The following is a 16,977-nucleotide window of genomic DNA, read 5'->3' on the forward strand; positions in this document are numbered from 1 at the left end:
GCGAAGTGCTTTTACATACAACAGCTCATTTAATCCTCACGACAACCTGATGATACTGAGACTGTTCATGTCCCCCATTTTACGGACGAGGAAAAGGAAGCCAAAAGGGTTAATTAACTTGCTCAAGGTCACTCAGCCAGTAAGTGGTTTTAAATGCCAGCCTTCAAATCTAAGCTTTGGAGTCTGCCCTTAACCTTTACACTTGACTCTTTCCCTTACTTAATGGTTGCATCTATCAAGATTTCTGGAGGTGGACGCTTCTAGGGTGGTTTGGTGGCTCAATGAATCCCTTCATCTTTTCCCTGCCTGGGTCTCAGCGTGTCAGACCAATCCTGGTGTATCTCCTGGGGAAGGGCTTTCCTTCCCTGGGCCCCGTTCTGCCTCAACGAAAATTGGAGTTCTCTGTGTCAAGGATGGAAGGGAACAGCTGTGGGTTTGGCAGAGTCAAGCTTCCCACCTTCCCCTCCAGCAGGCCCATCTCTCCCAGATAAAGGGCAGGGGCTCAAGCCCCCTGAGAAAGGGCCATGAGAATAGTGCCTCCCCAGACACCCCTGAATCCTGAGATACTCCCTGGTGACTGTCTGCTTTAGTTTGGGTTCCCCAGAACCAGGCCTGAGAAATGGATTTGAGTCCAAGTAGTTCAGTTGGGAGATGGTTCCAGAAAACCATGGCAGAGGAGCACGTGAGAGAAGCAAAGCAGGTATGCAGGAGCATGTGCTTTCAGAAGCGAGCTGGGGTGCCTGGGCGGCTCAGCCGGTTAAGCACCAGACTTCAACTCAGGTCATGATCTCACGGTTCGTGGGTTCGAGCCCTACATCAGGCTCCGTGCTGACGGCTCAGAGCCTGGAGCCTGCTTCAGATTCTGTGTCTCCCTCTCTCTCTGTTCCTCCCCTGTTCACGCTCTGTCTCTCGCTATCAAAAATAAATAAACATTTAAAAAAATTAATTAAGAAGCGAGCTGCCACCACAGGCAACCAGAGCTTGATCCTGAAGGGGACTCTGGCAGTCAGGGGGACCGTGCACCCCAAAGCTAACCCCGGGAGGAGCGGGTGAGGGGAGCTAAATATTCATTCTTGACTCTGGTCACTTACTGTTTGGTGGCTGCTTTCAGTTAACTCTCCTGCCCTCCCTGCAGCAGAGTGAGCTTTTAGGGCCAGAGGAACACAGGTCCTGACTGTTAGAGGTTGGTGAGCACTGATGTGGCAAGTGTTGGAAGATGTGGGGGTCCGGGTAAACAGAGCCTGCTGTCTGAGCCCACAGCACTACCGCCTCCTGGCTGCCCAAACCAGAAGCCTGGGGTTCTCCCAGGCAGCTTCGCCGCTTGTGTTCCATATCCAACCCATCACTGGGCTCTTCCATTTTATTCCTAACTATCTTTGACTCATCCATTTCTCTCCCTCCCACCCCCCTGGCGAGGCCACTCATCACTCCTGTGGGGATGTATGCAAGACTCCCTTTTGGTCTAAACTCCATAGTCTGTCACTCAGCACTTACTTCCGCTGATCTCTGCCAGCCTCTTCCCGGCCTCACTGTGCCCCCTGCTCCAGAGCCCTGAACCTCTGTCTCCTCTCCAGGTCTCTGCTTCCTCTACCTGCACTGCCTTTCCTACCTCTATTCCCCCTCCACCCTCTGACTCATTCCTCCTCCAGATCGCAGCTAAGAACTGGCGCATACGCTTCATCTCCGGTGCCAGCTTCGGTTAATTGATAGTGGCTCCCTGGAATGCTGTGTGGAGAACGATTCCGGAGCCCGTTCTAGCCTCGGCAGGAATGCTGAGGTCTATTAGCAATGTCTGCCCCGGGTGTGGGCAGGGGAGGCGGAACATCGAGGTCTGCCATGCCTCTGGCTGTCTCAGCGGCTTCCACAGCCTGATCTCCCCCACCACAGCACCCTCCACTCTGTCATAGTTGTCACACGTGTGTCTGTCTATCTGAGTTCAGTGCCTGCCCAGCATTGCCCTACAGGTGATATTTAGCACATTTTGGTAGATAGCGGATCGGTACTGTGGGCAGAAGCACACCCACATTTCACTCCTTCCTGCACCTCCCCAGCCTCCATCACTCAGAATCGGGGGCCCGGCATCCTCTCTGGGGCCCGGAAGCTCTCAAAGCTGGCTCCCAGAGCCCCTCCTGCTCCTTTCCTGTGTCCCGCATTGTTCTAAGGCGTCTGGGTCGTCGACATCCAGCTCCCTGGGTGTCTGGATCGCTGTGCCCAGAGCCCTGGAAAGCAGACTGTGAGCTGATGGCATGGCCACTGCACCTGGGTCACATTTTGCCAAGGCTGTTTCCCTAGTTACCAAAGGCCCAGGAGACCTGGTGGGTGGTTGGAACCCCCTTTCTGTTCCCCACTTCTGCTATTTAACAGAGTCATTGTGCCTGAAGGACAAACCAGCACTGGATATGGCTGTGGGCTAGGAGACAGGGGGACATGTTTTGTTCTGCTTTATAAGCACTAGTATTTATGGAACATTTGACTGTGCCAGATTTGGTTCTGGGTTTATGTCATTTGGTACTTACAACAGCACTGAGGGGTGTCCTATGGTTTTTTCCTGCTTCACCAAAAAGGAAACCCAGGCTTTCTGAGAGGTGAAGAATGTGTCTCTACAGCTAGTGGATGGGGGGGTGGGGTGGGGTGGGGTTCAGGATTCAAATGCAGGCCTGCTTGACCCCAGGGCTTGCAGTGCAAGCAAGGGCTGTGCTCTGCTCTGGTCAAGGTGAAGGTTTCCTCAGGGCACACAGAGGTAGCACAGCAGAGTGGTTAAGAAGATGCACTCTGCAGTCAGACTGCCACTTCCTAGCAGAGTGATCTTGGTTGGGTTATGTAACATTTCTGTGCCTTGGTTTCCCCTTCGGTTATCTATTTGATACGTGAATCAAATCCCTGGCTTCATGCCTGTGAGCTGCACTCATGTGCTTGGGGGCAGGTTTGGAAATGTCTTGAATACTTGAGAAGCCAGAGTGGGGATTGCGGATTCTGTGTGTCCTTGCATACAGTCAATTCTGCTACAACGCTTGTTTTGAAAACATGAATTTGTTCCAACACAGTTGAAGTATTAGGGAATAATTTGAGTGCAGTACAGATTTCGCCTTTGCTCAGGTGCGTTTCATCCACGGGACACACTAGGGGAACGCAGAAAACTGCCCCTACACGGGAATACATAAGACACACGGCCAGCAGCCCCCTGCTTCCCACAGCTCCTGGCTGGTGTTCTGTCCACACCCGGCGTCCCACTTCAGAAAGCCCTGCTCCGCCATGCACGGTAATTCACCGGCTGCCATCCCTCTGACACTCGTTTCCACAAGCAGACTTTAGGTTATCTCCTAGGTACAGCGCTGTATTTGTTTTGGTATTTATGCATTTCTTAACCTTTTAATGTGTATAAAGACTGTGCTACCACTTTTACTATGTTCCTGTCTTTTTTTTTTTCTTTTTGTAGATGTGATACTGATGTAGTATATGGGTGTTGTGCCCTTAATTAACCCTGTTTTCCCCATAAGCTGATTTTTTATTGAAGCATTTTGCACTGCAGAGTGATTTTCAGGAATGTATATTCTGTGTTACAGCAGAACTGGCTGTAGTGTAGGCTCACCAGTCTGTGGGAGGGTAGATGGATGGGTGGAAACAGGGGGGCAGACAGTGAATAGAAGAGAACCCATAAACTACTAAGACCTTTCAGAAGCACATAACCCATAATCACCAGGAGGGCTGTGCAGCCTTTTAATTTCGGATGCAACTGACACAGGTGATCCATCTGGAAAAGAGAAGAGTCACTCCCCAAATAACCCAATTACTTCTTGAACTGTCAAGAGCACAGAAAATCCAGGGTCCAAACAGCTCAAAGGTTAATAATAAAAGACAAATGGGTTTCAGCTCCCCAAACAAAACTAATGAGAGTTGAAATGCAGGCAATCTTATTTCACCATTAACACAAAAATAAAAGCCCAGTGGAACACGGAGTGTAATCCTGTTTCAGGCCTGTGCCTGCACCCGCGTGGCTCCATGTGTCCCCAGGAGAAACCAGCTACTGCAGCCCTCCCCCCATCCCCCACTACCCCCTAGTTGGCCTGGGCTTGGTCTCAGGCCTCCAGATGCTACACTTCCAGACAGGCGGGGACTCAGAAGTGCCATGAAAATGCCATGAAGAGGGAGAAGAGGCTCTCCCAGGCCGGGCGGCAGGGACCAGATTTTATTCACTCAGCACATACTGTGTTGTCAGGTCCTGTACTGAGCACCTTGCTTGTGTTACCTCACTGACTCTCCCCAGCAACTCAGTAAGGCGATTATAGTTGATCTGCATTTCATAGATGAAGAAATAGCAGCTCGGAGAAGTTACAAAACTCACCCCAGGTTGCACAGCACTGGAATCCAAGGTCTGTATTATGCCAAAGTCCAGTCTTAGCCACCATACTTTCCAAGTTTTAGACCAGCTGAAAGGTTTGGCAGTGAACATTTACTGAGTTCCTACTGCATACAGGCATGGTCTAAGTAGTAGCATGTGTATGGTATTTAACTCAGCAGGCTCTTTCCCACCCCCTTGAGAGTGGCTCCCATGAGCAGAGATTTTTGAAGCATTTAAAATGGGTACAGCACAGGCACCTGCCAAAGGAATGGCCGCACACTGTCCAAGAGGTAGGTAGGTGTGGTCCTGAGTGCAGATGAGAAGATTCAAGCACAGAGACACCAGCCGCTTGCCAGAGATCACACAGCAGGCAGGTGACCAGTGAGTAGAACCAGCTCTGACTTTGTGTCCCCTGCCTTTTATCCTCTTCCAGGGAAGAACCCGAGGTGGAGTGGGGTCCCTGATACAGTTGGTCCTCAGGCCAGCAGGGACCCGTCACCACTTGCTTCTTCCGTCCTCCAGCCCCATGGAGGATGTGATAACCCATTCAGGGTTTCTGGGGCGTCTGCCTGGTTCCTTGGCAGCTGGCGAGGCACCCTGGGATGGGAAATCAGGCAGCCGCCCAGATATTATAAACAATTACTGCTAATTACCAGGCCTGCCAGTTCCCCATTGTCTGTTCACAATCCCATCAGGAACTGAGGAGTAGACGATGATGATGTTGGAGGGAACTTTCAATTTCAGGCTGCAGAAGCCTCACTCTGCCTGGGAGGCTGGGCCCTACGGTGACTTGGAACCCAAGAGGCACCGCTGTTTCTTGGGCTTTTGGAGCCCAGACCCTCCTTACAGAATGGAGCCTGGACCCCACAGATGGCCAGGAGCATGGGTTGGAAAAGAGGGCTATGGAGGAAGGCCCATGTCCTCAGTTGTGAGGAAGTCTGGGTCTTAGCTTTGGTGCTGTTAATTAAGGATCTTTGCAGGAATAATAGGTACACATTTCTATCCCTAGATATTTAAGTTTCTCCCATACTTTCTCCATGAGGCTGTTGCATAATTGCTGAGATAATAGATTCAGAAGCCGGACTGCTTGGATTCAGTACTCCTCTGCCTCTGTTTTGGTTTGGCCCTCTCTTGGGTACAGCAGGAACATATGCTTCTCTCCGGCATGGAGGGACACACACAGCCTCAGACACAGGTTCACTTGACAAGACACCAGGCAGCCATTTCTGCAAAGCGTCATGTTCGTTTCTCAGCTCCACCCAGTAGGAAGAATAGGCACAAGGCCCCTCTGCTTTCAGATTCTCCAGGCCTGTGTGGGGTTTTTTGTCATCGCTCAGCACCACCAGCCCAGCCCAGGGACCCAGATCTTACCCGCGGACCCTCTCGTCCTCCCTGACTCCCTCTGCTCTCTCAGGCTGGGGAGTTGTTTGTTTGTTTATTGGGGGGGGTGGTGCAGGACCGCGTGGTTTGCGCGCATCCTTCTGTTTCTTCTTGGATTTGAAACTCAACAGCCAAGAATATGCTTATTGTCTGCCTTCTACTGGGTCATCACTTGTCTGAGGCTCCTGCCTGAATGGAAGAAGGTGGAGGGATGGTAGGAAATCACGAAAAGGAAAAACACTCAGGCTACAATGTCAAATTATTATCCTGCCATCAACCCTGCCAATAGCTTAAGTAAAAACAGAAGGTACTGTCATGCCACTCAGGTGTCTCACATGGTCGAGGGCAGAGCTTGGGCAGCCTGGATTGGGGGGCTAGTTTGGGGCTCCTGGTGAGGGCTACGCACGGGACTCAGTTCTCAGGACTTTCAGTCTCTGGGCTTCTCTGTCTTGTTTCCCAGAGGGAGTTTTTGTTTGACTGAGCTTGGGTCAGATGTCTAAGCCGTGGATCCATCAGCTTTGGCCAGGGGTCAAGGTCACTGTATTTGTTTAAGCAGTGCCAGTTGCCATAACCAGACTCTTTAATCAATGACTTCATGCAAACGTTCGTTTCTTGTTCATGCAAATTTCAATGCTGGTGTTTCTGGTCGTTGGGCCCAGGCTCCCTTTTTCTTAGGGCTTCTGATGTGGGGGGGAGGGGAGAGAGAGAAAATCATATGTGTTGTTTTTTTTTTTCTAATTGTGGTTAAAATACACATGATGCCAATTTACCATCATAACAGTTGGGGGTTTTTCTGAAGTATAATTGACACAATGTTACATTAGTTCAGGTGTGCAACATGGTGATACATCGGTACCATCTGTCCCCATACAGCAGCGCTGTTACGGTATCACTGACTGTGCTGTGCCTTTCATCCCGGTGACTTACTCACTCCACAGCTGGAAGCCTGGGGCTCCCCCTCCCCTTCATCCCTCACCGAAACAGATTTCAAGTGTGTGTGTCAGTGGCGTTATGTACAGTCACACTGCTGTGCACCCATCACTGCCATCCACCCCCAGAACGCTACATCTTGTTAAAGTGAACTCTGACCCATAAAACATTAACTCTTCATTCTCCCCTCCCCCCCAGCCCCTGGTGACCATCGTTCTGTCTCTGAATTTGCCCTAATACCTCTTGTATTGGAATCACATAGTGCTTATCCTTTTGTGACTGGCTGATTTCATTCAGTGTAACATCTTCAAGGTTCAGCCCTGTTGTGAACGTGTCACAGCTTCTTGTCCGGGCGGAATAATATTCCATTGTATGTACAGACCGTTCCTCCATCGATGGACACCTTCGGAGTGTTGCAAACGACGCTTCTATGAACATGGGTGTACAAATGTGTCTCAGAAGCCCTGCTTTGACTTTTTTTGGCATATGCCCAGAAGTGGAATTGTTGGATCATATGGTAATTCTATTTTTAATTTTTTTGAGGAACTGCCATCCTGTTTTACATAGCGGCTGTACCATTTTACATTCCCACCAACAGTGCAACGGGTTCCAATTTCTCCACATCCTTGCCAACACTTGTTATTTTGTTTTCTTAATTTTATTTTGTTTTTGATAGTAGCCATTTTAAAGGGTGTGAGATGGTGTCCTGTGAGCCCTGACAGTTTCTTGTTTTTGTTTTTGTTTTATTTTTGTCGTGCAGGAGTCTGACTTATGCTTTGATTGCTAAGGCATTCATTTTAAAGAGGCAAACAAATTGCCAGCCACACAAAGAGCCAGGCCAGCTCCCCCTCCCCCGAAACTGAGGTTCTTTTGTTTTAGAGATTTGGGTTGATTTAGAGATCTTGTTTGATTTCAGTAACTATTTGGGCTACTTGTCTGTTCTCTTCCCATTCTTTAAATTCCCACTCTTGTGTTTTAAATTCACCAATAAAGAGCATGCCCTGAGACCCTAGGCCCCCACCCTTGAACTCAATAAAGGCAGAACCCCTGGTCTGTGCACTGTCTCGTGCCCCCCTTCCCATGATCTTGCTGTGTAGACCCCATGTGTGCTGTGTGGTTTTCCAGGTCTTGGAGGTTATAAGCCTTTATTTTTTCAAAGTTTCCTGGTGGTTGATGGCTGAAGGGCATCGTGCAACCATAATAAGAACCACAAGGGTTGGTCCAGTCGTTACATTGGTTTGGAGAGGGGAGATGTCTGTGGGAAGCTCACGGCTCCTGGTGAGTGCCCCAGGCATTTCTAGCCTTTGGCATTACTACCGATAGGCTTAGACTGGCACAGGACAGATGGCATGTGGGAGGTTTTTATAGGTTAGGCCTGGAAGTGGCCTGTATCCCTTCAGCTCACATTGGCCACACTTGGTTACAAGGCTGAGCAATGGATTGAGCTGTCTGTCCGGGAGGAAGAGATGAGAACAACATTCACCGCACTCAGAAATGCATACTGGGGCACATGGCGGGGGGGGCTCAGTTGATTGAGCGTCCCACTCTGATTTTGGCTCAGGTCACGATCCCAGGATTGTGGGATTGAGCCAATGTTGGGCCCTGTGCTGGATGTGGAGCCTGCTTGGGATTCTTTCTTTCTCTCTCCTTCTGCCCCTCTCCCCTGCATTCTCTCTCTCTCTCTCTCTCTCTCTGTCAAATAAAAAGAAAATATTTAAAAGAATGTTAAAAAGAAAGAAAGAAAGAAAGAAAGAAAGAAAGAAAGAAAGAAAGAAAGAAAGAAAGAAAGAAAAGGAAAAAAGGGGCGCCTGGGTGGCTCAGTTGGTTGAGCGTCTGACTTTGGCTCAGGTCATGATCTCATGGTTTGTGAGTTCGAGCCCTGCGTCGGGCTCTGTGCTGACGGCTTGGAGCCTAGAACCTGCTTCGGATTCTGTGTCTCCCTCTCTCTCTGCCCCTAACCCCACTGGCATTCTGTCTCTGTCTCTCTCAAAAATAAATAAAAATTAAAAAAAAAATTTTTAAAGAAAGAAAGAAACAAACACATACCGGGCTTCTAGGAGTCCACTCCATGTACTGGGGCCAGTCCTGGACAAGGGGAGGTTATCGTGTGCTGTGGCAGTGAGCTAAGTGTGTGTCTTCCGCCCGCAGATGTAGGTTCAAATCCTGCCTCTCCCACCCTCTCACTGTGTGACTCGGGCAGGTGGCTTTCCTGCGCTGAACCTCAGTGTCCTTGATGTTAGCTAAATAAAATCATACCTGCTTCACTAGAATCTCCATGAGTCACACCAGAATATATGGCCCGTGAGGACAAGACTTGAATAAGCCCTGGAGCCTGGAAGGGTGCTGGCACATAGTAATAAGCCCTTGGTACTGAGGTACCCAACCCGAAGTGGGTGGGCAGGGGACTGGGTGTGTCTTGTGATACTGTCTTCTTTAGGACATTTCTTCAGGAGCAATGCATTTCCCCAGCAAGACGGTGGGGTCTCAGTGTACAGGGTCTCGTCCCTCGGGAAAGACAGACTAGTGGGCTGAGTGGTTCAGAAGCAGGAAGGGGCACCCGTGCAGGGTGGACCTCAAAACCCCACCTTCCTTGGAAGCTCTTCCTGCTCCTTCAAGGCTGAGAGCCCAGCAGGTTTCCCAAGGGGGGGGGGGGAGCTTTGGAGAGTCTGCTCTCTGTGCAGCGAACCAAGCATGCAGTACCCTCCAGGCCCCAAGGTGCTTTCCTCCTCCTGCTCAGAGACCGCCCTGGCCGCTGCTGTGAAACCTGGCACACTGTGGGCACTTGTTAAAAGTGCACTATTATCCTCGGGACCTGCCCAGGTGGGAAGTCACCGGGGATTGGCATCAGAAGTGTTGTACTCAAGTGCTGACTGCCCTGTGAGCTCCATGGCTCTAGGCCGAGCAGGACCTGGGCTTCCTCACCTGAATAATGGTGGTAAAATGAAGAACCAACATCCTGGGGTCGGAGCGAGGGTCACATGGGGAAGTGGGTTGCCCGTGCTTTGCTCCTGAAGGTGACAGGGTACGTCAGGCATGGTACTCAGTGCTTCATCTCACACCTAGGAAATGGGAACACAATTATTCCCACTTCGGAGATGAGAGAGGAAAAACTAGCTAAAATTGGCGTAAGCAAAAAGGTAATAATTTGTAATAATAGTCGTTATTGACTTATGTAACCACGGAAGAGGTGAAGTATCCTGCTTTAGGCAGAACTTGATCCAGGAGCTTATGCGAGGCCACCTGTATGGTGGCTTCCTTCACGGACCCCAGATGGCGGCAAGATAGCTGCCAATGGCTCCAGTCTTCTGTCTCAGGCTCAGGCCTGGTGGGAAAAAAGAGCTTCTCACTCCCCACAGTCGAAAGCCTCCTAACCAGATTCTTGTGGGCTGAATTGGGCCACGTGCAGGTCTCTGAGCCAGTAAACAGCCAAGGGAAGGAATGTGCTGATTGGCCAGGCGGAGCTCACGCCCAGACTCTTGAACCTGCTCTGCTCCACTCCAGGGGAATTGGTGCCTTGGGGAGGGGGCTTTTCAAAGGAGATTTGCGGTCTCATTCCCAACAGACAGGGCGCAGTGAACTTGGAGCAGCAGCAACCAAGGCAGACCTCCGAGGCCGAGCCCCTGGTCCCGTGTGTCTCGAGTTGTCAGGTGTAAAGGAGTCTACTGGGGCTCTCATTAAAAGGCAGACGGATTCAGCAGGTCGGAGTAGAGTGCGGTGCAGGTTTGTTCCTCATTAGCTCCTGGGCCATGCTGCTGGTCTCTGGACCAGTGTTGTGGCACTAAACCATGGGAGCTGGGCACTGACCAGCATCACCTCCCATGCTTCTTACGACCACCCCGGGAGGCAGATATGGTCACACCTGTTTCATGGAGGTGGAACCTGAGGGTTGGTGAGGAGAGGCGGGGGGGATGGTACAGGACACACATGCTAAGCCCTAGAATTTTGGAGTCGAAGTAGAGATTTGAGGGCCATGAAGATAGAAAGAAGTAAGGAGAGACAGGACAGAGGTCTGCCTGAGGCCGGGTGATGGATGTGGACGGAATCCCCGTGGAATGAGGGAGGTTCTGGAGGTGACTGCCTGAGTCATCAGAGTCCTCAGTCAGCCCCTGGGAACATTAGTTTTTGTCTCATTTTTTTCTTCTTGCAGCCTTAACTATGGGGGAGTTTGCCTGGCGTCAGACGCGCAGTTCAGTGACTTCCTCGGCAGCATGGGGCCAGCGCAGTTCGTGGGCCGCCAGACCCTGGCCACCACGCCGATGGGTGAGTGCCCCAAGACCTATTCCTGATGGGGGCCACCACAAGCCCTTGTTCTCCCCCTTGTCCCCATCCCCCTTGGCTCCATCCACCGAGCACCCAGCCTAGAGCCTAGTCTGCACCCACAGGCTCAGCAGAGCCTCATGTTGGAGTGGTTTCTGGTCTTGTTTTGGGTGGGAGCAGGGGAAGGGGGGGCTTCATCCCTAAGTAGAGACGAGAGGCTGAGCCCCTGGGCGAGCTTCTAAGCCACTTCCCAGTCCCGTGCTTTGGGGCCCCTTGCAGGGGACGTGGAGATCGGCTTGCAGGAGCGGAATGGCCAGCTGGAAGTGGACATCATCCAGGCTCGGGGACTGACGGCCAAGCCAGGCTCCAAGACACTGCCAGGTGTGGGGCTGCCCTTCCTTCTACAAGGCAGGGGTGGAGGTCGGCGGGGAGGCCCTGAGGGGTTTCTGGGTCTAGAAGAGAGAAAATTGGGCCCAACTACAGGGGACTCCCTTGTCCCAACTCCAGTGACTCACATGGGAGTAGTGGTTTTGAGTTTGTTCAGAGAACCACTGGATATTGTCAGTTGACCTTACTGGTCTTCCCCACTGGTTTGAGCTTCTGGAGGACAAGGACCATCTTACCTGTTTATGGCTATACCCCCATGCCTAGGTGCTTGGCACACAGTAAGTAGGTGCTTAGCAAACATGTATTGGGTGAATGTGTCAGTGATGAAGGGGTAAGCCAGGGAAGGGGTGAGCAAATCGGGGACTAAGGGAGGAAACAGGTAAGTACAGAGTGAGCAAAGGCAGGGAGGGGGCAGGTAGGATCACCCAAGGAGGGGGAGTAGGCCCCACCCAACCCCAGCTGCACCCTGTCACTCACACCTACCACCACACTTACCCCTGCAGCTGCCTCCCCAAACCCCATGAGGCCATCTGGCCCCCAGCAGTGGGTGGGGAGCCTCCCCCTACTGTGCCATTTGCCCACCATTTGAGGGCCAGAGTCGAACTCATCCCGCCGGTCTCTGTCCTCAGCGGCCTACATCAAGGCCTACTTGCTGGAGAACGGCGTCTGCATTGCCAAGAAGAAGACCAAAGTTGCTCGCAAGTCGCTGGACCCGCTGTATAACCAGGTGCTGCTGTTTCCCGAGAGTCCCCAGGGCAAAGTCCTGCAGGTGAGGGGCCCCGAGGTCTGTGTATGCAGTTCCAGAGGGAGAGAGGGGGCACCCCGGCGTGGGGGGTGTCTCTGGAGGGCCTCACCTGGAGGAAGGAGGGCACTGTGGTTGATCTGAGCTACACAATTCAATTTTGCACAAGTTCCTTTCTGACCCTCAGCTTCTTTATTGTAAGATGGGCATAAGATGGGGGTGCTCACAGTACCTACAGATAACATTGTGACAGCGAAATGGGTGCCTTGTTCAAGAAAAATGCAGGGTCGGCCCATGGTAAGTGCCCCACAAATGCCTGCCACCATTGTTCTTCTTGTTATTATTAATCATTATCAGAACAGCCTCTGGAAGCCGGGGGCTTGGCCTGGAGCACAAGATAATAGACTGGGAGCTGTTGAGGATCCAGAGAGGTGTTTGGTTCCCTGGCCATCAGGGGGGTGCTAATGGTGACTCAGGCATCAAGCTAGAAATAGCTGCCCATCGTGGGTGTTGGCAGGGCCCAGGTTGGATGCCTGCAGGAACCGTATGCCCACTGCCTTGGAGTCACCACTTGGGCACCTCTGGCTTGTACCTCAGTTTTTTGCTTCTAACCAGAGCAGGCAAAGCAAATGAGGGCGGGGCCAGCGTGTTACAAATTTGCCAAGACAGTGGGACTTTGGCCAGACTGGGAAGCCCAGGGCCTATCTAGGGCAGAATTTTTCAACCTGAGGGTTAAGACCCATCAGCGAGCTGTGAAATCCGTTTAGCGAATCTCAACAAGTTGGTTCGTTTGTTTGTTTAACAGAATAGAATAGGAAAGGAAACATTGATCATTCTTAGTTAGGCAGGTCTTATCTGACTTTCTTCAACTGGGAGTCCCCTGTATGCACTGGGTGATGATGTAAATGTCTTACTGTATAAACTAGTCAAACAAGTTTGGGAGAACTCTTCTAGTCTAGAGGCATTCACGTGCAGCTTAAGACATCTATGGGCCAGATCTGGTCCAGTAGACAAAGGTAGAGCATTCTGGCCTGAGCATCTTTGGAGGAGCTCCACAGAACGTCCCTGTCTGGGGAAACAGCAATCTGAGTGGGGTCCTTGCTGGTGAGCTCTCTGACTGATGTCACAGCAGGACAGACCCACCAGCCCCGTGAGCGAGATCCGAATGCCAGTTGTAATAGTTTGCTAGGGCCGCCGTAACAAAGTACCCCAGATTGGAGAGTTTACACAATAGAAACTTATTTCTCGCGATCCTGGAGGCTAGAAGCTCAAGCTCGAGGTATCGTAGGTTCCATTTCTTCCAAGTCCTCTCTACTTGGCTTGCAAAGGCCGCCTTCTCCCCGTGTCCTCACGTGGTCTTTTTGCTTTTGTGCACACGCGTCCCTGCTCTCTCTCTCTCTTCGTGTCCTAATCTCCTCTTCTTATACCAGTCGGATGGGATTATGGGCTCATTTGACTCTCTTCCCAAATACAGTCACATTCTGGGGGTTAGGGCTTCAGTATGAATTTTGGAGGAACACGGTTCAGCCCATAACCCCAGTTTAAAATGAATCCATCCATGCACCAGAGGCGGACTTCTGATCAGCTGCCCAAGGAGCATCGAAGACTGGTCAGGTGAACCATCTCAGGCACATGATTGAACTTCTCTGAGGCTCAGTTGAAACAGCTGTGAAATCAAAACATTTTGTAGGGTTGTTGGGAGGGTTGAATCTAAGGCCAACGGAGCCTTGGAGCAGCGTCCAACACCGTATGCAGTAGTGGCTCACGCTGTTGTCATCTTGCCCTGTGTGCTCGAGAAGCAGCTGACAGTTCATAGTGAGCTTGGACGTCCACTCCTTTGATCCTTGCCTGCGAGGGAAACTGGGGATAATTTCACTTAGAAACCACTCTGAGGGCCCATGAGGTTGGATGACTTACCCAAACCACCCAGCCGGGACTGGGATTTGAACCCACCTGTGTCTGACCCCAGAGGCTGTGCATTAAAGTCAGCGGGCTCCACGGAGTGACTGAGCCAGCCCACCTTTGTGGGCTAACCCCACAGGGGACAGAATTAGACCCTGAGCTCCAGAAGAGCAAGTGAGGGTCCTGCAGCCACAGAAACCACCCGACTAGCTGCTCCAAGGGAGAGTGTTGACCAAGAAATGGGGCAGGCACTACAGAAAAGAGTCTGTTGGAAAAAGGAAGGAAGCTAGCTTGTATACCATACATTCTTCAGCCACTTTTAAAACTTTGTTTTGTTTCTCATGGGGGGTTTCCGAGAATCTGGAAGCAGAGGGCCTGGTGGGGATTGCAGGGGGAGGGTACCAGGCAGGGGACTCACATTGTAGGGCCAGCCCTCAAGGCTCAGCTTCAAAGGTGAAGGGTGTGGAGGGTGGAATGGAGAGAGTTAGATGGGAGGCAGGAAGCCAGTTGCCCAGGCAAGCAATAATGGCGGCACTAGAGCCAGGAAGATATGGTCAGGCTTGATCAGTTTTTTTTTTTTTTCATGTTTGTTTATTCTGGAGAGAGAGCGTGCAGGTGGGAAAGGGGCAGAGAGAGAGAGAGGGAGACACAGAATCCGAAGCAGGCTCCAGGCTCTGAGCTGTCAGCACAGAGCCCGATGCGGGGCTCAAACTCACGAACCCTGAGATCATGACCTGAGCTGAAGTCGGATGCTTAACCGACTGAGCTCCCCCAGGCACCCAGGCTTGAGCAATTTTAAGGCGGGAGCATCTACAGGACTCAGAGGTGAAGTGGGCATGAGGGTGACCTGAGTTCTGGTTCTGGGCCCGTGAATGGCAAGATTTGAACCGCAGTGTCTCTCGCCCCGCAGGTGATCGTGTGGGGGAACTATGGGCGCATGGAGCGGAAGCAGTTCATGGGTGTGGCCCGAGTGCTACTGGAGGAGCTGGACTTGACCACCCTGGCCGTGGGCTGGTACAAGCTCTTCCCCACCTCCTCCATGGTGGACCCAGCCGCGGGCCCCCTGCTCCGGCAGGCGTCCCAGTTGTCCCTCGAGAGCACCGTGGGCCCCTGTGGCGAGCGATCTTAGGGCCGGGGTGGGGAGGGGCTCCCCGAGAAGGCCTGGAGAATGCCCAGCCCCAACCTGGGACCCCAGGCCCAGGGGCACATTGAACAGAGGAGGATGGGGTTCTCCCCCACAGTGGGGAAGCAGAACGGGGAGACCTGACCCCCAGGGCCCCTCCTCACCCCCTTTTTGCCTCCTACCCCCTAAGACCTTCCCTCTCCCAACGGGATTGGCTGCACTTTTGACTTGGCCGGTTCTTGACCTGGTGGATGTGGCTGCAATCCGGAGAAAGGAAAGACTGAGGTGGCAGAGCATACCATCCTCCTGTCCCAGACACTGTCCGACTGCTCCCCCTTTTTGCCTCCTCGGAAGCTCGCTGCCCGGAGCCAAGTCCAGAACCCAGCGGCCATCTCCATGGTGCCAATTACCAGCAAGTGTCTTTCCTGCGGCACCGGGTTCAGGCAGCTACTCCTGCCCCAGAGCTGATGGGGCAGCTTTGCAAGGATCCGGAGCCAGCTCCGGGGGGTCCAGAGCCTCCCACATGACGAGGAGCTCGGCCTCCCTCCGCCTGCCCGTGGAAGGAGCTTTGCCGCAGCCTGTCCGAGTCCATCTGTCTGTCCCTTCCTGCCTGCCCCTCTTCCGGTGGCTCTAGGAATTGGGGTCCAGCAGGGGCCAAAGGAGAGGAGGCGGTGCCCTGGACCTGGCACAGACCCCCAGGGTGCCTAGCTCCGTGGGATTGCAACGAGATAGTGTGGAAATGGACTGGAAAGAACTGGGTCGTCTGTGTTTTGGTGAAGGAGCCACGGGACCCTGATTTTCGAGAACCCCAAGTCCAGGGAGCTCACCGTCTCTGAATTTGGGGACGCTGGATTGGAGAGGGAGTCTAAGCAAAGTTGGGGTTGGGACCAGTGGTGCCAAGGCAAGGGTTTCCCATATAGGAGAATCCCTCCTCGTTGGGTGAGGTCAAAGGTCTTCTTGTCTACCCCTCTGCCTCCAGGCTAGGGGTCTGGGGAGGCAACAGAGCTTCCCTATTTTAGTCTTTTTAAACAAACCATCCTGTACTAAGGGCAGAACCCACTGCCCCTGCCTCAACTACCTTGGCTCATGAGTGTAAGAATCAGGAGATTCCTTCTCAAGCAAGCCTGGGTAGCTGCCTTCCTGGCCCGGCCCTCCCCGAGGCCCACGGAAGCCCTTTTGCATGCTGGGAGGACACAGGCTGGCCCCTCTTTAGAGAAGCACATTTCTGCCACCTCCCCTGGGAGGCACCCAGCAGCCCACCACCCCTCATTACCCAGTCCCTGCTGTGTAGGGCGTAGTCCAGTTTAGCTGGGTAGAGTTAGCGTTCCAAGCCCTGGGGCCTCTTCTTAGCTTGCATATAGTCTTTACAGAGTTCCAGGATGGGTAGAGAGGAGGCACACCAGAACATTCCAGGAGGCGGCTGTCTCCTCACTGGTCTGGGTCTGAGCCTGGAGCCTGATTCATGGGAGGCCAGCCCTTCTTCTTCCTCTTCTCGCCCCTCCTCCTCCCTCCCCACCCCTCTGACCCGGTTGTAGCTGGAGATGCCCCTTATACTCAGATGTTCTGACGTCTTATCCTTGGTACTGGTTTTATTTGTGAAGCGCTCCTGAGGGTTGTGGGCCTTGGTGGAGAGGCCTGGGCTCCATTGGAGGAGGTCATTTTCCACCGAGGATGCCCAGCTGTGTTCAGCCCTGCCTTGTCCTTGGCCTCACTCTAGGCTATTGATCTGGCAATTTCTTCCACCTGGAATCCCTCTCCTTTATCCTTCCCTCCCCTCCCCTCTGCCTCCTTAAGCCCTGGGGAGCCTTTAAAGTCCCGGATAAGTTATATCGCCTCCATAGAGCTTCCCATGCTGCACTGGGAAGGGGAGACAGAGATGCCCCTTTCTTTTATCGATGAGCTCTTCCGAGCTTCCTG

The 16,977-nt window shown here is 52.4% G+C and overlaps 1 protein-coding gene across 2 annotated transcripts in view; it reads left to right on the forward strand.

The window, feature by feature from the left end:
- Nucleotides 1-15,190, forward strand: part of RIMS4 (regulating synaptic membrane exocytosis 4) — a 59,295-nt gene extending 44,105 nt beyond the window's left edge. For both annotated transcript variants that reach the window (XM_047069788.1, XM_047069789.1), the window contains exons 3-6: nt 10,797-10,909; nt 11,186-11,287; nt 11,923-12,062; nt 14,848-15,190. In XM_047069788.1, the coding sequence (XP_046925744.1) occupies nt 10,797-10,909; nt 11,186-11,287; nt 11,923-12,062; nt 14,848-15,066 (574 nt within the window). In that variant the 3' untranslated portion in view covers nt 15,067-15,190. The remainder of the gene's footprint in view (nt 1-10,796; nt 10,910-11,185; nt 11,288-11,922; nt 12,063-14,847) is intronic.
- The last annotated feature ends 1,787 nt before the right edge of the window (nt 15,191-16,977 follow it).

Source organism: Lynx rufus, unplaced genomic scaffold (assembly GCF_022079265.1).
Source record: "Lynx rufus isolate CCGP_SWC_20201006 ecotype Redwood Valley unplaced genomic scaffold, mLynRuf1.p SCAF_8, whole genome shotgun sequence".
NCBI lineage: Eukaryota > Metazoa > Chordata > Mammalia > Carnivora > Felidae > Lynx > Lynx rufus.